Below are 21897 nucleotides of genomic sequence, written 5' to 3'. Positions count from 1 at the left end.
TTTCAACAGGATATGGCTGGCTAGAATATTTCTCCTGAAATAAGGAAAACATGACAAAGTCTGTGATAACCTGAAGGAAAAGGTTATCATTTGGAAAACCCAGGATGGGGAAAGTTTCTGCGGCAAGACACTGAATTACTGATCATGGGAAATCAGATCAATGAGCATCAAATCTCTCTCTGAATCCACCTAAACACTTCCTGAGAAGTAACCATTTTACTTTTCACTAGCGCCAGGTGAAAATACAGAAATGTTACATTCTGTTCACAGTATAAGAATTGCTTGATACAGGTAACCCTGAAGGAGTGAGAAGTAAGATTGGACTTTGAATCAAAGAACTTTTCTGAGAATATGCACATTACTTGCACGTGATTTAGAATCAGAAGGGGATGATGTCAGGTTAAGTAAATGTAATAGTAATAAGTTAAAGTTTGATCTTGTTTTTATGTTTAAAGAAAATTAAAAGCAATGTTTATTTAAGTAAACATTTGGCTTGATGAATCTCTATTGCTGCTGTGTTTTAGAATCCTGTGGGACTGTAACTCATGCAAGGTCACTCTCGCCCTTTTCATCTGCAGTGAATACCAGAGTACCAAATCTATTCTTGCCTGATAAGACCACTTTCGAATTTCAGGTATTAATATATTACAACATATGTTGCTTGGATTGGAAAACATGTCTTATTAAGCAAGGCTAATGGAACAAGGGCTTTTATCTTTGTAGAATATAAGGATGGGAGGACACATGATAGACCTTTGTATGAATGATACGGTGGACAGCCACCACCTGTTTCCCAGGGCAGGAATAACAAACAGCAGAAGACGTATGCAAAACGTGAAGGGAGGGAGGTTTTGGGGAAATATCAGGCGTACATGTATTCCGCAGATATTTATGGGTGCCTGGAATGCCTTGCGAGGGACGGTGGGAGACGTGGAAACATTAGGGGCATTTAGAGTCTCTACGACACGCACATGGATGAGCGTAAAATAGAGGTTGATGGGGTAGGGTGGGTAGAGTGCATAATTTAAAGAATATATGGGTCAGCGCTAGATCAAGGGACGAAGAGCCTGCACTGCGCTGTCGTGTTCAATGTTCTAATTTACAATAAGCTTTGAGTCTATAGAACACAGAACGAATGCGTCCTACCTTGGCTTGTCCTTCCAAGATGCAACATCTCAAACTTCTCTGCATGAAATGCCATCTGCCAATTTCACCACATTTTTCCAGCTGGTCCAGATCCAGCTGCAAGTTCTGATGACTTTATTCGCTGTCGAAAATGTCTCCAATCTTCGTTTCATCTGAAAACTTGCTGAGCAGAGGCAAGCGAACATTTTTTAAATGGACTCACATTGCATGTCCTACAGGTCGAAGGGAACGCGCTGAAGGATGGGAGGGTTTGATGGAAGAAAAAAGAACCCATAATATTTTGTATGGAATTTTTAAAAAGGGAGGCGAGTGATATCTATGATGGAGAAGATATACGGTTGGAACGAGTTATTTTCCCCTGCAAAGGGCAGCAGGACATCTTGAGTGTTTCATGCAGGTTCTAGTTTTAACTTGGAGTTTCAGGAATCTACCTTTTATCCTATATTTGTATCTTCAATTTTGACATTCGTGTGGAACGTATGCAACCATATTTCTATATTGATCGCATTTTCAATTATTAATATTAAAACACATTACTCGATCCACACATCAAATTTCATTGCATAATCATTCTGATAAAAACCAGTTGATTGCCTCGTTAATTGACGGAGCGTTAGAATTTCCTTCAAAAATTAACAGATGATAATCTTCAAAAATTGGATTCTAAATTGCTCACACTTTTATTTTAGACCATTACAACTGAACAGAAGTTTAAAGTAAAATTAAGCTGTTTTACGCCTGTGGATACTTTCTTAGAAACTTCAATTGCAATAACTAACATTCCTTGATAACAAAAGAAATTTTTGCACTTAAGCTGGGCACCATGGTAAATGAATGATGTGGAACATCGTGGTAATTTAGCATTAGGCTTGAGAGGTGGGAACGTCGCATGGCTTCAAGAAGAGAAAATCACTTTTCGCTGATTCCGGGGACAGGCAGACAGAATATTGATTCAATTCTTGCACGCGGACTACCTGGCCAGTCCCGGGATAGCACAAAGTTTCCTTCTTTGCAGGTCCCCGGTTCAACCTGACGCGCGAATCTCCACCTTTGTAACAATAACTGGGGTAATTGTACTCCTGGATGACAGTTCGGTCCTGCTTACACTTGATGCCAATCAACAGACCGATGATCAACAGAAAGGCAATGGACGTGCAACCGAAAATGACGATCAAATAAAGATTTCGATTGGAAACGTATTCCGGATTCTTCACTAATTTAATTCTTTCGCTTATTTTTTCGGTGATGTTCTCCACAGCTGTAATGTGAATTGTAAACGTGTTCGAGAGGCTTGGCTGCCCGTTGTCCTTCACCAATATCACCAAAGTCTGTGAGCTACTATCTGACTGCAAAATATTGCGAGCAGTTCTGATTTCACCGGAGTTTCGTCCAACGTTGAACAAGGTAGAATCAGTCGATTTGAGCATCTGATATGACAGCCGTGCGTTCTGCCCGGAATCTGCATCTGTAGCCATTACCCTGGTCACCAGGAAGCCTTGACTCACAAAATGGGGCACGAAATCCACTGCTGCTGATCCACCCGGTGCTGAAGGTGAAACAATTACCGGCGCGTTGTCATTTTGATCCAGGATTATCACATTAACCGCAGCGCTGCTGCTCAGCGGGGGCACTCCAGCGTCACGGGCTTGAACCTGGATCTGGAAGGTCTTTAATTTCTCGTAGTCGAATGGGCGCAGCGGGTAAATGACACCGTTCATCGAGTTAATGCTGATATAACTGGACACTGGCAAGTCTCCCATATGATTGGCCAGAAGAGAGAATGAAACATACGAATTCTGGTCCAAATCAGGATCGGACGCTGTAACCGCGAATATAGAAACATCAGGGCTGTTGTTTTCCATCACATAAATGTTGTAGGAAGCCTCCGTAAACTGTGGGGCGTTATCATTTACATCGGAAATTGTGACATGAATGGTTTTATTTGTTGACAGTGAAGGGGATCCCTGGTCCCAGGCTGAAACAGGAATCCTGTACTCAGAGATCGCCTCACGGTCCAACGCTTCACTAGAAATTAGTTTATAATGGTCAGATGATGTTTGAAGCTTGAAAGGGATGTTCTTCGGTATTTCACACCGAACTCGACCATTTTCTCCAGAATCGCGATCGATAACATTGATCAAGGTTATGAATGTTCCCGGAGGAGCATCTTCCGTGATTTTGTTAAATGTTGATGTCAATGTTATCTCGGGGGCGTTGTCGTTCACATCAATTACCTTGATCTGCACTTTTGAGTATCCTGTAATCGCAGGGATACCGTGGTCCACAGCTTGAACGTCGAGCGAATAGGTGTTTGCTTCTTCAAAATCCAGCCTTCCTTCTAGCCGAATCTCTCCTCTATCTGGGTCTATGATGAATATATCACGTATTTGTCTCATGGTTCGATCACTGAAAGAATATGTTATCTCAGCATTCACCCCCTCGTCCGAATCGTTTGCATTAACTTTCAACACTGAGGTACCTGGCAGTGCGTTTTCACTGAGGCTGCCTTTGTAGACATCATGCTCGAATATAGGTGGATTATCATTGATGTCCAGTATTGTAATGAGAATCTGAGCGGTACCGGACCTTTGAGGAATCCCACCGTCAGTGGCCGTAAGCAACAAATGAAACGATGATTGCCGCTCTCGGTCCAAAGATTTCTCTAACACCAACTCTGCGCTTATAACACGGTCATCGGTGAGCTGCGTTTTTAGACTGAAGTACTCACTGCAACTGATTGTGTAGCCGGCGACAGTATTTATCCCAATATCCTGATCTTCTGCGCCCTCGAGGCGGGAGCGTATTCCAGGTGTAATTGCTTCGGACATCTTCAAAGAAAAGCTGCAGTCGCGGAAAACCGGGGAATTGTCATTTACATCAAGAATCTCCAGTTCGCCGCGATGAACCTCCAAAGGATTTTCCAGTGTGGTTTTGAAAGGTAAAATATACACAACTGCCTGTCCACAAATATGTTCCCGGTCGATTCTTTCACGAATAGACAAAAGCCCATTGTCCAAACTAACCTTCATGTACCGTCCACCGGCGTTAGGGGCCAGGCGTAATTTGCGAGTGGACAATTGCCGGACATTCAGTCCCAAATCCTGAGCGATATTCCCGACAAAATTAGTAAATGTTAGGTATGGACTGGTAATTGATAATTTCCTACATCAAATATTCCTGACCACAAAACGTTTGAAAAGATATAAGCAGAGAGCTTCAGATCTGTGCCTTCGGTGAAATGGTCTGAGAGATGCGTTTTTACACTCATTATGGCCTTGTGATAACATTAGTGTTTTTTGCTATAGAGTAAGAGATTGTTTACAAAGTATTTTGAAAATAAAATTTTCTTTGGATCAAAAAATCTTTTTAATTGGGATTGTTAGCGAGATGGGTTTGACTTCAGATTAGAGGACCGTTAATGTTGTTAAAAAACGGTGGGTTCATGAGGATGTACAGCTGTACTTGCTGGATTATGTTTCTAAATTTAAAGATCAGTTACAAAATTTGTGGACTTTGGCTTAAAAGAATTTAGAAATGGCCCAGGGTGAAATGGAGCGTTTATTTTACAGGAAGGCTCAAGTGAGGATTTTTAATAAAGAAAGTAAATTGTTAATTTTGTTCCTAACAAATGACAATCCCCTGAGTGCGAAATTTTCTAAACCATGTGAAGTGAAATCGAAAATGAATGATGTTAACACTCCAGATGGTAGGAATAAATCTGAGGTGTGTCAAATAAATATGCTCAAAAATTATTATGAGGATAAAGGTAGCAGAGAACAGTTTATATCAGAGGTGCTAGCTATTGGCAGAGTTGCAGAAGTTCGATTAATAAGATTATGGATCAGAATCTTTTAAGAGTAACCTTATAAAACAGTAATTCCTGTGCACCTGTCTAACTCAACAATTTTAGAAAATCTGAAGGAAAATGTTAAATCTCAAGAACAGAAGCATTAAAGTATTTACTTTTGAAAAATGCACATTATTTTCCTGATGTGCCTAACAGGACGTCAGTAATTCAATATGATGTGGATGTGGGTGACGCAAATCCCATAAGCGAATATCCATATACCATAAATATTCAAAAGAGTAAAATAATCGATCTGGAGGTGGAATATATCTTGAAAAATTATATTATTAGACCTTCAAACTCAGAATGGAGTTTTCCTTGTGTTCAGGTTATAGGGATGTTAATTCAGTAACTAAAGCACATACTTGTCTTATTCCTAAAATTTATGATTATATTAATAAAATTGAGAAAGCTAAATTTATTACTAAAGTGGATTTGTGGAAGGGTTACTGGTGTGTGTGGCACTAATAGATGGAGGAAGGATTATTTCTGCATTTGTGACACCATCTGGTATATATGAATATAATTTGAAACATTTTGGCATGGAATATGTCCGTGCCACATTCCAAAGGATGTTAAATTCGGGACTCAAACTTTTGACAAAGAGATGCTTATTTTGATGACTTCCTCACAAAAAGTGGCACATGGGTAGAACGCCTGAGAGAACTGAACAAATTGTTTTCATGATTATCCAAAGGACGCTTAACTGTCAGTTTAGATAAAGGTGTATTAGAAAGTGCTACTGACATACTTAGCTCATGTAGTTGGTCATGGAAAAGTTGCACCTGTTCAAGCTAAGTGTATGCAATTTCTGAATGTCCTATTCCCAATGGCAAGAAAGCAGTGAGGAATTTGGAAATTCTAGGATATTTTATAGAAAGCTTGCTGAAGTTACTATTCATTCAATCAATGTTTTGAAGAAATGGGAGAAATTCGCGTGGACGACAGATTGTTAGAAATCTTTTAAAAATTTAAAGGAGATGCTATGCCAGATGCTATGCTTTTGACAGACAATTTCCTTTATAAGTAGATGCCAGTGAGGGAGCAGCAGGCATAATTTCATTGCAAAAACATGAAATTGGCCTTACCATTGCCTACTTTTCAAAGAATTTCAATGTTCATCAAAGGAACTATTCTAGTATTGGAAATGAACTGTTATCTACAATAATAGCTGTTCAGAATGTTGACATGTATCTGGGTACCACTCATGAACCAGTTGTGATATTTACTGGCCACAGCCCTCTGGTGTTTATTTTAATAAAACGAAGAATAAAAACAGAAGATTGTTAAACTGGTCTTTAGTATTGCAAGAATATAATCTGCAAATTAATAATATGAAAGGAACAAATAATGTAAGAAAAGATTGTTTGTCAAGAAGTTAAATTGAACATCTAAAGACATATAACTCTCAACATTGGGATACATTGTTATAACATGTTTATAGAGAGTGAGAGAGAGAGAGAGAGAGAGAGAGAAAGAGAGAATGAGAGAGAGAGAGAAAGTGTGAGCGAGAGAGAGAGAAGATGTGTATTCTTTTTACTGTTGTGAATGTAAAGTCAGTGTAATAATAACAGAATTATATATCTTTAAAAAAGATAGGTTGTAGGGGGTGCGGTTTAGTGCAGGTTACCACAAGCAAAGACGGTCACACTTCACACGAGACACCTCATTTAAACTGCAAGAGCTATGCAGAAGGAGAGACAGCATGTCCACAGTGAATTTACAGAAACTTTGAAGAATATTTATGAAGATTTCACGTAGGTGTTACTTGAACTGATGCTGTGGAGTTAATCGATTAATGTTTTGAAAGCAACAGATGGCCAAGCAGGTGATTCTGGTGTCAGCAATCTGTCTGCTTCCAGTTTGCTCTTCTCAGAAGGTTCATGTGGTTTTGCAAGCAAAGAGAGAGAAAAAGACCAAACAGGATTCTTATTTGAAAGAGAGAGACAGACAGGCAGACAGACAGACAGAACAAACTTCTGCAGTGACTTTAGGAAGCTTGTTTGAAACCCCATTATGAATATGGGTTGTAGTTTATGAATTGAACCATTTGAAAACCCCCTGTAGTCGTTTCAACAGGATATGGCTGGCTAGAATGTTTCTCCTGAAATAAGGGATAACCTGGAAGAAAAGTTTTTCATTTGGAAAATCCATGATGGGGAAAGTCTCTGCGGCATGATACTGAATTACTGATCATGGGAAATCAGTTCAACGAGCATCAAATCTCGCTCTGAATCCATCTAAACACTTCCTGAGAAGTGACCATTTTCCTTTCAACTAGCGCCCAGTGAAAATTCAGAAATGTTACATTCTGTTCACAGTATGAGAATTGCCTGATACAAGTGACCCTGAAGGAGTGTGAAGTAAGATTGGACTTTGAACCAAAGAACTTTTCTGAGAATGTGCACATTACTTGCACGTGATTTAGAATCAGAAGGGGATGATGTCAGGTTAAGTTAATTTAATAGTAATAAGTTAAAGTTTGATCCTGTTTTTATGTTAAAGAAAATGTTTAACGAAACATTTGGCTTGATGAACCTCTATTGCTGCTGTGTTTTAGAATCCTCTGAGACTGTAACACATGCAAAGTCCCTCTCGCCCTTTCCATCTGCAGTGAATACCAGCGTACCGAAACTATTCTTTCCTGATAAGACCACTTTTGAATTTGAGGAATTAATATTTTAGAACTTATGTTGCTTGGATAGGAAAACATGTCTTATTAAGCAAGGCTAATCGAACAAGGAATTTTATCTTTGTCGAGGATGATAGGACACATGATAGACCTTTGTATGACTGAGAGGCTTAGATCGGGTTGACAGCCACCACCTGTTTCCCAGGTCAAGAATACCAAACAGCAGAAGACATATGCAAAACGTGAAGGGAGGGAGGTTTAGGGGAAATATCAGGGGTACGTGTATTCTGCAGAGATTTATGGGTGCATGGTATGCCTTGCAAGGGGCGGTGGGAGAGGCGGAAACATTACAGGCATTTAGAGACTCTTAGAGATGCACATGGATGAGAGTAAAATAGAGGTTGATGGGGTAGGGTGGGTAGAGTGCATAATTTAAAGAATATATGTGTCAGTGCGAGATGGGGGCAGAAGGGCTTCTACTGCGCTGTCGTGTTCTATGTTCTACTTTACAATAAGCTTTGCATCTATAGAACACAGGACGAATGCGTCCGACCTTGGTTTGTCCTTCCAAGATGCAACATCTCAAACTTCTCTGCATGAAATGCCATCTGCCAACTTCACCTCATTTTTCCAGCTGGTCCTAATCTCTCTGCAAGTTCTGAAAACTTTATTCGCTGTCAACATTGTCTCCAATCTTCATTTCATCTCAAAACTTGCTGAGCAGAGGCAAGCAAACAGATTTTTTTAAAGGACTCACATTGCAACTCCTGCAGGTGGAAGGGAACGCGCTGAAGGATGGGAGGGATTGATGGAAGAAAAAATAATCCATAGATTTTTCTATGAAATTTTTAAAAAGGGAGGCGAGTGATATCTATGATGGAGAAGATATACTGTTGGAATGAGTTATATTCCCCTGCAAAGGGAAGCAGTGTTTCCTGGAGGTTCTAGTTTTAAGTTTGGGTTTCAGGATTCTACCTTTTATCCTATATTTGTCTTCAATTTTGACATTCGTGTGGAACGTATGCAACCATATTTGTATATTGAGCGCAATTTTCATTATTAATATTAAAGCACATAACTCAATCCAGACATCAAATTTCATTGCATAATCATTCCGATAACAACCACTTGATTGTGTCGTTAATTGCCGGAGCGTTCGAATTTCCTTCAAAATTGACAAATGATTAAAATGCCTTTTGTTGAGTTGCAGCAGGAGCTGCATTTACCTGGTTCTGCCACTACGTTAGAGAAAGCAGGGCTGTGTTTTTCTGAACAACATGTTAAGCAGTTAAATGCTGTCATCCAGCCTATAAAGAATGAGATGGCTTAAAGGATAAGTTCAGAATTGAATACAGTTAAAGCACGTGTGGAAGCATCTTGTGAAGATTTTTTAAACTTTCAGTCTTATTTTTTGGAATGTAAACAGCAAGTGACTTCTAATACAGAAAAAGTGTTGAAGGTTGAAAAATCCATTATAGAATTGCGAGAATGTGAGAAGGAGTTAGAGAGGAAAATAGACTATTTGGAGAATCAAAGTAGAAGGAATAGTGTGAAAATTGTTGGTTTGCCGGAAGGTATGGAAGGACAAGATCCTCTTCGTTTTTTTTAAAGACTGGATCCCACAAAGGGCAAGAATTTTTTTTCTGGAAGCTTGGTACTGGAAAGAACTCATAGAGCTTCAAGAACACCTTTACCTGGTCAACCACCGAGACCTGTAATAAATCGATGTTTGAATTATTTGGATAGAGAAGCAATACTTCGACTGGCAGTGCAAAATGCGAGAAACGAAAAACTCTGTTATTGATTCAGAATAGCAGAGTTTTTTTATCCTGATTTGAGTCAAGAGGTCATTCAACGTCGACGTCAATTTAATCCAGTTAAAGAAGTTTTGTGGCGTAAAGGTTATAAGTCTACTTTTTGCTATCCGGCAGTGTTGAAGGTGTTTCATGGAGACCATCAATCTCGGTTTTTTGAGGATGATCGTGAAGCAATGATTTTTGCTGATTCATTGCCAGATATAAGAGGACAAACACGTAGTCCACCATTGGAAGAAATGGCAGAAATGGGGAAAACGGAAATGGAAAGAGTCCAGCTTCTTTTGAAATGGGATCTCCGAGTTTGGAACCTCTTGGATGAATAGAAGAATCTTCTTATTCTTATTTTATTTTTTATGTTATTATGATATTTTGAGATTACTTTATGTTTGGCTGGGGAGGAAGAGATTAGTTCTAGGTTCTATTAGTCATCAGCCACTGGTGGGTTATCCACACCCAAATTTTGTTCAGGGATTACTACCTTTTGATAATTTTTTTTTTGGGTGGGGGGTTGTTAATTTTATTCTTCTTTTTATTATTTTCATTTTATCTAGCTTTTAATTTGTGATTTTTTTCTCCTATTGGACGGCCTATATATGATGATTTGAGTTTTCATATAAAGATATTATTGGTCTTTAGTAATATTAGTAGATATGTTAAAGTTGAGGTTTGCTACTTTTAATGTTTGAGGTTTAAACAGTCCGATTAAGTGTGAAGATGAGGGACAGCTATGGTATTGATAAGAACTCTTTGTTTCTTTATTATTAAATTTGATCTTTGGTAAAACGTGTGTTTGGTAGTGATATGATTTTACATGAAATGACTAAATTTGAGACTTTTCTTATGAAGGTACCAGAGAAGGGTTATATTTCATTTATGTATTAAATATTATAGGATGGTATGGATAAAAAAGGTTGGGATAAATCCGAAGGGAAATGGGAAGTGGATATTGGTTTTATTTTTCCTGAAGATGATTTGTTATGATACTGTAATTAGGCTAATACATTTACGCTATGCAATGATTAATTTTTTTATATTAATTATATTTAACATCTGAAAAACTAAAAAAGTATGTTTTTCGTTAATTAAATTCGTGTTTTAGATGTGGTAATTCTGTTGTAAAAATTTTTTCATGCTGTCCGGTCATGTATATATATGTATGTATATTTTACATATATATGTAAAATCTTTTTGGAGGAAAATTCAATTGTTTTTAGAATACCTGTATAAGGATAAAATACCTTTAGCCCCGATAGCATCTTTATTGGGCAGCTTATAACCTTTGAAAGGTTTAGAATTAGATAAATTTCAACTTGCTTTTGTATATTTAGCATTATTTTTAGCGAAAAAATGTATTGTTAGTACGTGGAAAAATACGAATATGATTGATATTAATAGATGATATAATGAGATGAAATATTGTTTAATAATGGAATAGATTACATATTTTTCGCGTGAAATGTTATTAGTAAGTGATTGTTATATTTAGAATATTTACATTTTGATTTATGTTGATCAGATCTTAATATATATGTTTAATTTTCCTTAATTATATTTTCCTTTCTTTATGACTATCTTTAGGAGAGTTGGCTGAAGGGGAAGGTGGGGGGGTTTCGTTTTTTTTTCATTTTTTCTTTACTTTTATTTTTTATATAAAATATAACGTTCATGTTTCAGGTTCATTGTTGTATATGTTATTTACTATCTGTATTTTGAACGAATAAATAAAGTTTTTTAAAAAATTAACAGATGGTAATCTTAAAAAATTGGATTCTTAATTTTTCACACTTTTATTTTAGACCATTAAAACTTAACAGAAGTTTAAATTAAAACTAAACTGTTTTACGCCTATGGATACTTTCTTAAAAACTTCAATTACAATAACTAACATTCCTTGATAACAAAAGAAATTATTGCAATTAAGCTGGGCACCATGGTAAATGAATGATGTGGAACATCATGGTAATTTAGCATTAGGCTTGAGAGGTGGGAACGTCGCATGGCTTCAAGAAGAGAAAATCACTTTTCGCTGATTCCGGGGACAGGCAGACAGAATATTGATTCAATTCTGGCACGCGGATTACCTGGCCAGTCCCGGGATAGCGCAAAGTTTCCTCCATTGCAGCTCCCCGGTTCAACGTGACGCGCGAATCTCCGCCTTTGTAACAATAACTGGGGTAATTGTACTCCTGGATGACAGTTCTGTCCTGCTTACACTTGATGCCAATCAACAGAACGATGATCAACAGAAAGGCAATGGACGTGCAACCGAAAATGACGATCAAATAAAGATTTCGATTGGAAACGTATTCCGGATACTTCACTAATTTACTACTTTTGCTTATTTTTTCGGTGATGTTCTCCAAAGCTGTAATGTGAATTGTAACCGTGTTCGAGAGGCTTGGCTGCCCGTTGTCCTTCACCAATATCACCAAAGTCTGTGAGCTGCTATCTGACTGCAAAATATTGCGAGCAGTTCTGATTTCACCGGAATTTCGTCCAACGTTGAACAAGCTAGAATCAGTCGATTTGAGCATCTGATATAACAGCCGTGCGTTCTGCCCGGAATCTGCATCTGTAGCCATTACCCTGGTCACCAGGTAGCCTTGACTCGCTAAATGGGGCATGAAATTCACTGCTGCTGATCCACCCGGTGCTGAAGGTGAAACAATTACCGGCGCGTTGTCATTTTGATCCAGGATTATCACATTAACCGCAGCGCGACTGCTCAGCGGGGGCACTCCAGCGTCACGGGCTTGAACCTGGATCTGGAAGGTTTTTAGTTTCTCGTAGTCGAATGAGCGCAGCGCGTAAATGGTACCGTTCATCGAGTTAATGCTGATAAAACTGGACATTGGCAAGTCTCCCATTTGATTGGTCAGAAGAGAGTATGAAACATACGAATTCTGGTCCAAATCAGGATCGGACGCTGTAACCGCGAATATAGAAACACCAAGGCCGTTGTTTTCCATCACATAAATGTTGTAGGAAGGCTCCGTAAACTGTGGGGCATTATCATTTACATCGGAAATTGTGACATGGATGGTTTTATTTGTTGACAGTGAAGGAGATCCCTGGTCCCAGGCTGAAACAGGAATCTTGTACTCAGAGATCGCCTCACGGTCCAACGCTTCACTAGAAATTAGTTTATAACGGTCAGATGATGTTTGTAGCCTGAAAGGGATGTTCTTCGGTATTGCACACCGAACTCGACCATTTTCTCCAGAATCGCGATCGATGACATTGATCAAGGTTATGAATGTTCCCGGAGGAGCATCTTCCGTGATTTTGTTAAATGTTGATGTCAATGTTATATCGGGGGCGTTGTCGTTCACATCAATTACCTTGATCAGCACTTTTGAGTATCCTGTAATCGCAGGGAAACCGTGGTCCACAGCTTGAACGTCGAGCGAATAGGTGTTTGCTTCTTCAAAATCCAGCGGTCCTTCTAGCCGAATCTCTCCTGTATCTGGGTCTATGATTAATATATCACGTATTTGTCTCATGGTTCGATCACTGAAAGAATATGTTATCTCAGCATTCACCCCCTCGTCCAAATCGTTTGCATTAACTTTCAACACTGAGGTACCTGGCAGTGCGTTTTCACTGAGGCTGCCTTTGTAGACATCATGCTCGAATATAGGTGGATTATCATTGAAGTCCAATATTGTAATGAGAATCTGAGCCGTACCGGACCTTTGAGGAATCCCACCGTCAGTGGCCGTAAGCAACAACTGAAAGGATGATTGCCGCTCTCGGTCCAAAGATTTCTCTAACACCAACTCTGCCCTTATAACACGGTCATCGGTGAGCTGCGTTTTTAGACTGAAGTACTCACTGGAACTGATTGTGTAGCCGGCGACAGTATTTATCCCAATATCCTGATCTTCTGCGCCCTCGAGGCGGAAGCGTATTCCTGGTGGAATTGCTTCGGACATCTTCAAAGAAATGCTGCCGTCGCGGAAAACCGGGGAATTGTCATTTACATCAAGAATCTCCAGTTCGCCGTGATGAACCTCCAAAGGATTTTGCAGAGTTGTTTCGAAAGGTAAAATACACACAACTGCCTGTCCACAAATATGTTCCCGGTCGATCCTTTCACGAATAGACAAAAGCCCATTATCCAAACTAACCTTCATGTACCGTCCTCCGGCGACAGGGGCCAGGCGTAATTTGCGAGTGGACAATTGCCGGACATTCAGTCCCAAATCCTGAGCGATATTCCCGACAAATGCCCCTTCTTCCAATTCCTCGTGAATTGAATAACGAATTTGGCCAGTAATTAAATCTGGTATACATGTCAGAAACGCGCATGCAAGCAGATTGAAGGCAAACCACAGTGGGTACGCCATTGTTCCGCAGTGAATTATTTTGCAAAACCAGGCCTCGTCTCGATTAATCCGAAAAACGGTTCTGACCAAAATAATGTGAATGTGAATACTCTACATATCGAATCGAAACAGCAAGTGATTTATCCACCTCCGTCGGACTTCATGATCTCAATTCGGGCACTGCTCGCCTTCTGGTCGACTACTCTATTTTGTGCAGGGGTGTGGGCGGGTAATGGATCCAGCCGCGAACTAGAGTTTCCCATTGGTAGACAGCGACGCTGTCAGTCCTTTTCAATAACTGCAGCGACAATTCTTAAAGCTAGACTATTCTGTTAAATGTTTAATGTTGTACAACCATAAACGACAAAATGAATGGTTACGCCTTCGGCTATTATGATGTTCTAATCAGAAATATTATGATTTGTCGTGTAATTTGTATCTGAGCAAACATCTAGAATGATAAATACAGTTAATAAAAATTCGTAAGTTTCTTATGGGCATAGTAATAAAGGGTTTAGAGAATTTTATATAAAAAAAACTATATTCTTCCGAAATACGACAAGGTGCGAATAAAATAGAGATTTTTTAAGCAGATTGCAGTTACCAATATTCAATGATGGAACTATTGGAGAAACCAAATGCTTCGAGACAAATTAAATCTGTTTTGAATTCAATGCCAAATGGTAAATCTCCAGGAGAAGATGGGTTTTCTCTCGAATTTTAAAAGAAATTCCAACATTTAGTGCTTCCAGTGTTTGTTGAGGTTTTACAACAGTTTTCGGATACATGATCTGTTCTGGAATAATTTTCACTAGCAATTATTACAGTCATCCTTAAAAACGATAAAAACATTTTCCATCCTGGCTCTTATAGACAAATTTCATTATTGAATGTTGAGTATAAAATTTTGACTAAGAGTTTGGCAAATAGACTGGCACAGTATTTAACAAAGTTGATTCATATTGTTCAGACGTGTTTAATTAAGGGTAGATACTTGCAGATAATGTAGTTAAATTAATTAGTTTAATACATATTTCTCTGGAGCAATCCAAGTTCAAGTGGTCTTATCGATGGATGCTGAAAAAAGCATTTGATAGGGTGGAATGTTTTCTTTTTTAATTTAATGTATTGGAGAAATTTTGGTTTGCATCAATGTTTATAAATTGCATTAAGGCAATATATAAACAAACTAATACGAGAGTTATGACAAATGGAGTCATATCTGAATCTTTTAATTTGGAGAGATCTACGAGTCAGGGGTGCTCTTTATCACCTGCATTGTTTGCCATTGGTGTTTGAATCTTTACCTCAATTAATAAGACTGGAAAGTTATATAAAGAGGATTAAATCAGGATTGATCAATTATAAGATTAGTTTATTAGCAGATAATATATTAGTACACTTAACAGACTCAAAAATAATTGAAGGTGTTACAGAACAAGTTATTACAATATGGGGAATTATCTGGTTATAAAGTGAATTGGAACAAGTGTGAACTTATGCCATTGTCCGAACCTGATTATTCTGGTTCTAAAGGAGGGGGAGACTTTTAATGGCCAAATCACACTAAGTATTTAGTTATTAAAGTGAATAAAGATAAAAATCAATTATTTGAATTAAATTATTTATTATTAATGTCTGTAATAAAAGAAGATTTAAATAAATGAAAGGATTTACCGTTAACATTAGTGGGTAGTGTGAACAGTATAAAAATGAATATATTTCCTCGACCAGTATTTTTTTCAAAATATACCTTCTAATTTACCAAAAACTAATTTTAGGGATTTCAATGAAATTGTTAGGAAATTGTTATGGAAGGGAAAATTAGCAATGGTTTCTATGCATAAATTAACATGGAAATACGAATTAGGTGGTTTGCAACTTCTGAATTTTTTAAATTATTATAAAGCCACTCAACTAAAAATTATAAATAGAATGTTTGACTTAGATAGTCCTGTAACTTGGCTAGATGTAGAATTGAAGTGAATTGGAGAAGATAGAAGAGATTATTTTATCTATAAATGGAATAGTAAATTTATTAGCGGTTAGAAAGCACATATTTAATCTCATTGATAAGTATTTGGGAAGAGTATGTAAAAATATTGTTAATTAAGTTGAATTTTCTAGATATACACCTTTGTTTCAGAATAAATAACCTTTTATGATTGACAATAACCTTAAAAATTTGGAATCAGAAAGGAATTACAACGGTAAATGACTGCTTTGAATTGAGTCATTTTGTACAATTTGTAAGGTTGAAGGAAAAATAGCAAATCCCTACTCACACATTTTTTTTGTTATAAACAAATTAAATCAATGTTGTTTGATTATTTCGAGACACATTTGCTTTCACCTAAAGAATTGAAATGAAGTGTTGGTCCGGGATGAAGGGAAGAAGGATTTTATTTCTGAAATGTATACATTAATGCAGCAGAAAATGCATATGATTGAATTGGATAAATCACGACTTAAATGGGAGAAGGATTTGGGGGTTAAATTTGAAAATTATCATGGGATGAATATTTGTAGATGTAGTATGGCAAAATTAGTAAATGTTCGGTATGGACTGGTAACTGATCATTTTATACATCAAATATTCCTGCCCACAAAACGTTTGAAAAGATATAAGCAGAGTGCTTCAGATCTGTGCCTTCGGTGAAATGATCTGAGAGATGCGTTTTTACACTCATTATGGCCTTGTGATAACGTTAGTGTTTTTTGCTATAGAGTAAGAGATAGTTTACAAAATGTTTTGAAAATAAAATTTTCTTTGGATCAAAAAATCTTTTTAATTGGGATTGTTAGCGAGATGGGTTTGATTTCAGATTAGAGGACCTTTAATGTTGTTTAGAAACGGTGGGTTCATGAGGATATACAGTTGTACTTGCTGGATAATGTTTCTAAATTTAAAGATCAGTTACAAAATGTGTGGACTTTGGCTTAAGAGAATTTAGAAATGGCTCAGGGTGAAATGAAGCGTTTATTTTACAGGAAGGCACAAGTGAGGATTTTTAATAAAGAAAGTAAATTGTTAACTTTGTTCCTAACAAATGACAATCCCCTGAGTGCGAAATTTTCTAAACCATGTGAAATGAAATCGTAAATGAATGATGTTAACACTCCAGATGGTAGGAATAAATCTGAGGTGTGTCAAATAAATATGTTCAAACATTATTATGAGGATAAAGGTCGTAGAGAACAGTTTATATCAGAGGTGCTAGCTATTGGCAGAGTTGCAGAAGTTCGATTAATGAGATTATGGATCAGAATCATTTGAGAGTAACCTTTTAAAATCGTAGTTCCTGTGCGCCTGTCTAAATCAACTGTTTTAGAAAATCTGAAAGAAAATGTTAAATCTCAAGAACAGAAGCATTAAAGTATTTACTTTTGAAAAATGCAAATTTGTTTCCTGATGTGCCTAACAGGATGTCAGTGATTCAATATGATGTGGATGTGGGTGACGCAAGTCCCATAAATGAATACCCATATACCATAAATATTCAAAACAGTACAATGATCGATCAGGAGGAGGAATATACCTTGAAAAATTATATTATTAGACTTTCAAACTCAGATTGGAGTTTTCCTTGTGTTCTGGTACAGGTAATAGGGATGTTAATTCAGTTATTAAAGCACATTAATATAATCATAAATTTTAGGAATAGGACAAATATGTGACAAATGTGAAAATTGAGAAAGCTACATTTATTACTAAACTGGATTTGTGGAAAGGTTACTGGTGTGTGTGGCACTAAAAGATAGATGAAGGATTATTTCTGCATTTGTGACACCATCTGGTTTATATGAATATAATTTGACACCTTTGGCATGGAATATGTCCGTGCAACATTCCAAAGGATGTTAAATTCGGGAATCAAACTTTTGACAAAGAGATGCTTATTTTGATGACTGGCTCACAAAAAGTGGCACATGGGTAGAACGCCTGAGAGAACTGAACAAATTGTTTTCGTGATTATCCAAAGGAAGCTTAACTGTCAGTTTAGATAGAAGTGTATTAGAAAGTGCTACTGACATACTTGGTTCATGTAGTTGGTCATGGAAAAGTTGCACCTGTTCAAGCTAAGTGTATGCAATTTCTGAATGTCCTATTCCCCATGGCAAGAAAGCAGTGAGGAATTTGGAAATTCTTGGATATTTTATAGAACGTTTACTGAAGTTACTATTCATTCAATCAACGTTTTGAAGAAATTGGAGAAATTCGTGTGGACGAAAGTTTGTTAGAGATCTTTAAAAAATTTAAAGGAGATGCTATGCCATTACCCAATTTTAAAATCTCCTGCTTTTGACAGACAATTTCCTTTATAAATAGATGCCAGTGAGGGAGTAGCAAGCATAATTTCATTACAAAAACATGAAATTGGCCTTACCATTGCCTACTTTTCAAAGAATTTCAATGTTCATCAAAGGAGCTATTCTAGTATTGGAAATGAACTGTTATCTACAATAATAGCTGTGCAGAATGTTGACATGTATCTGGGTACCGCTCATGAACCAGTTGTGATATTTACTGGCCACAGCCCTCTGGTGTTTATTTTAATAAAACGAAGAATAAAAACAAAAGATTGTTAAACTGGTCTTTAGTATTGCAAGAATATATTCTGCAAATTAATAATATCAAAGGTACAAATAATGTAATAGAAGATTGTTTGTCAAGAAATTAAATTGAACATGTAAAGACATTTAACTCTCAACATCGGGATACATTGTTATCACATGTTTAGAGAGAGAGAGAGAGAGAGAGAAAGTGAGAGCGAGAGATAGAGAAGATGTGTATTGTTATTACTGTTGTGACAATGAGATAGACAACAGACTCGCCAAGGCAAATAGCGCCTTTGGAATACTACACAAAAGAGTCTGGAAAAACAACCAACTGAAAAACCTCACAAAGATAAGCGTATACAGAGCCGTTGTCATACCCACACTCCTGTTCGGCTCCGAATCATGGGTCCTCTACCGGCATCACCTAAGGCTCCTAGAACGCTTCCACTAGCGTTGTCTCCGCTCCATCCTCAACATCCATTGGAGCGCTTTCATCCTTAACGTCAAAGTACTCGAGATGGCAGAGGTCGACAGCATCGAGTCCATGCTGCTGAAGATCCAGCTGCGCTGGATGGGTCACATCTCCAGAATGGAGGACCATCACCTTCCCAAGATCGTGTTATATGGCGAGCTCTCCACTGGCCACCGTGACAGAGGTGCACCAAAGAAAAGGTACAAGGACTGCCTAAAGAAATCTCTTGGTGCCTGCCACATTGACCACCGCCAGTGGGCTGATATCGCCTCAAACCGTGCATCTTGGCGCCTCACAGTTTGGCGGGCAGCAACCTCCTTGAAAGAAGACCGCAGAGCCCACCTCACTGACAAAAGGCAAAGGAGGAAAAACCCAACACCCAACCCCAACCCCACCCAACCAATTTTCCCCTGCAGCCGCTGCAACCGTGTCTGCCTGTCCCGCATTGGACTTGTCAGCCACAAACGAGCCTGCAGCTGACGTGGACTTTTACCCCCTCCATAAATCTTCGTCCGCGAAGCCAAGCCAAAGGAGAATGTAAAGTCAGTGTAATAATAACAGAATTATATATCTTTAAAAAAGATAGATTGTGGGGGGGTGCGGTTTAGTGCAGATTACCACAAGCAAAGACAGTAACACTTCACACGAGACACCTCATTTAAACTGCAAGAGATATGAATAAGGAGAGACATCATGTCCACAGTGAATTTACAGAAACTTTGAAGAATATTTATGAAGACTTCACGTAGATGTTACTTGAACTAATGCTGTGGAGTAAATCGATTAATGTTTTGAAAGCAACAGATGGCCAAGCAGATGATTCTAGTGTCAGCAATCTGTCTGCTTCCAGTTTGCTCTTCTCAGAAGGGTCATGTGGTTTTGCAAGCAAAGAGAGAGAAAAAGACCAAACAGGATTCTTATTTGAAAGAGAGAGAGTGAGAGAGAGAGAGAGAGAAAAAGAGAGAGACAGACAGACAGACAGACAGACAGACAGACAGACGGACAGACGGACAGACAGACAGACACACAGACACACAGACAAACAGACAGAGGCAGAGACAGAGAGAACAAACTTCTGCAGTGGTTTTAGGAAGCTTGTTTGAAACCCTATTTTGAATATGGGTTGTGGTTTATAAATTGAACCATTTGAAAACCCCCTGTAATCGTTTCAACAGGATATAGCTGGCTAGAATATTTCTCCTGAAATAAGGGATAACCTGGAAGAAAAGGTTATCATTTGAAAATTCCACGATGGGGAAAGGTTCTGCAGTACGATACTGAATTACTGATCGTGGCAAATCAGTTCAACAAGCATCAAATCTCTCTCTGAATCCATCTAAACACTTCCTGAGAAGTAACCATTTTCCTTTCCACTAGCGCCCAGTGAAAATTCAGAAATATTACATTCTGTTCACAGTATAAGAATTGCTTGATACAGGTGACCCTGAAGGAGTGAGAAGTAAGATTGGACTTTGAATCAAAGAACTTTTCTGAGAATATGCACATTACTTGCACGTGATTTAGAATCGGAAGGGGATGATGTCAGGTTGTTAATTTAATAGTAATAAGTTAAAGTTTGATCATGTTTTTATGTTAAAGAAAATGTTTAAGTAAATATTTGGCTTGATGAACCTCTATTGCTGCTGTGTTTTAGAATCCTCTGGGACTGTAACGCATGCAAAGTCCCTCTCGCCCTTTTCATCTGCAGTGAATACCAGCATACCAAAACTATTCTTTCCTGATAAGACCACTTATCAGGGAGGGAGGTTTAGGGGAAATATCAGGGGTACGTGTATTCTGCAGAGATTTATGGGTGCCTGGTATGCCTTGCGAGGGATGGTGGGAGAGACGGAAACTTTACGGGCATTTATAGACTCTTAGAGATGCACATGGATGAGAGTAAAATAGAGGTTGATGGGGTAGGGTGGGTAGAGTGCATAATTTAAAGAATATATGTGTCAGTGCGACATGGGGGGTGAAGGGCTTGTACTGCGCTGTCGTGTTCTATGTTCTACTTTACAATAAGCTTTGCATCTATAGAACACAGGACGAATGTGTCCTACCTTGGTTTGTCCTTCCAAGATGCAACATCTCAAACTTTTCTGCATGAAATGCCATCTGCCAACTTCACCTCATTTTTCCAGCTGGTCCAAATCTCTCTGCAAGTTCTGAAAACTTTATTCGCTGTCGACAATGTCTCCAATCTTCATTTCATCTGAAAACTTGCTGAGTAGAGGCAAGCAAACAGATTTTTTAAAGGACTCACATTGCAACTCCTGCAGGTGGAAGGGAACGCGCTGAAGGATGAGAGGGATTGATGGAAGAAAAAAGAATCCATAGATATTTCTATGAAATTTTTAAAAAGGGAGGCGAGTGATATCTATGATGGAGAAGATATGCTGTTGGAACGAGTTATATTCCCCTGCAAAGGGCAGCAGTGTTTCCTGCAGGTTCTAGTTTTAAGTTGGGGTTTCAGGATTCTACCTTTTATCCTATATTTGTCTTCAATTTTGACATTCGTGTGGAACGTCTGCAACCATATTTCTATATTGAGCGCAATTTTAATTATTAATATTTAAACACATAACTCAATCCAGACATCAAATTTCATTGCATATTCATTCCGATAACAAACAGTTGATTGCGTCGTTAATTGACGGAGCATTCGAATTTCCTTCAAAATTGACAAATGATTAAAATGCCTTTTGTTGAGTTGCAGCAGGAGCTGCATTTACCTGGTTCTGCCACTATGTTAGAGAAAGCAGGGCTGAGCTTTTCTGAACTACAATGTAAGCAGTTAAATGCTGTCAACCAGCCTATAATGAATGAGATGGCTCAAAGAATAAGTTCATAATTGAATACACGTGTGGATGCATCTTGTGATGATTTTTAAAACTTTCAGTCTTCTTTTTTGGAATGTAAACAGCAAGTGACTTCTAATACAGAAAAAGTGTTGAAGGTTGAAAAATCCCTTATAGAATTGCGAGAATGTGAGAAGGAGTTAGAGAGGAAAATAGACTATTTGGAGAATCAAAGTAGAAGGAATAATGTGAAAATTGTTGGTTTGCCAGAAGGTATGGAAGGACAAGATCCTC

At 38.1% G+C, this 21897-nt stretch overlaps 2 protein-coding genes across 2 annotated transcripts; both read right to left on the bottom strand.

Moving 5' to 3' along the window:
* Window positions 1-1842: 1842 nt before the first annotated feature.
* Window positions 1843-7233, bottom strand: LOC138743511 (protocadherin gamma-C5-like). Its single transcript, XM_069899007.1, has 2 exons — window positions 7184-7233; window positions 1843-4290 (listed from the first exon to the last, which is right to left on the bottom strand). The coding sequence occupies exons 1-2, from the start codon at window positions 7231-7233 to the stop codon at window positions 2010-2012; spliced, it is 2331 nt and encodes a 776-aa protein (XP_069755108.1). The 3' UTR covers window positions 1843-2009.
* A 4009-nt stretch (window positions 7234-11242) lies between these two features.
* On the bottom strand, window positions 11243-13947 carry LOC138742802 (protocadherin gamma-C5-like). The gene has a single exon (XM_069897738.1). It carries the CDS (start codon window positions 13789-13791, stop codon window positions 11413-11415), a length of 2379 nt encoding a protein of 792 aa, XP_069753839.1. The 5' UTR covers window positions 13792-13947; the 3' UTR covers window positions 11243-11412.
* Window positions 13948-21897: the final 7950 nt, after the last annotated feature.

This window comes from Narcine bancroftii, chromosome 9 (genome assembly GCF_036971445.1).
Source record: "Narcine bancroftii isolate sNarBan1 chromosome 9, sNarBan1.hap1, whole genome shotgun sequence".
NCBI lineage: Eukaryota > Metazoa > Chordata > Chondrichthyes > Torpediniformes > Narcinidae > Narcine > Narcine bancroftii.
The sequence above is the reverse complement of the archived record's forward strand: the minus strand, read 5'-3'. Positions and strand labels throughout refer to the sequence as shown.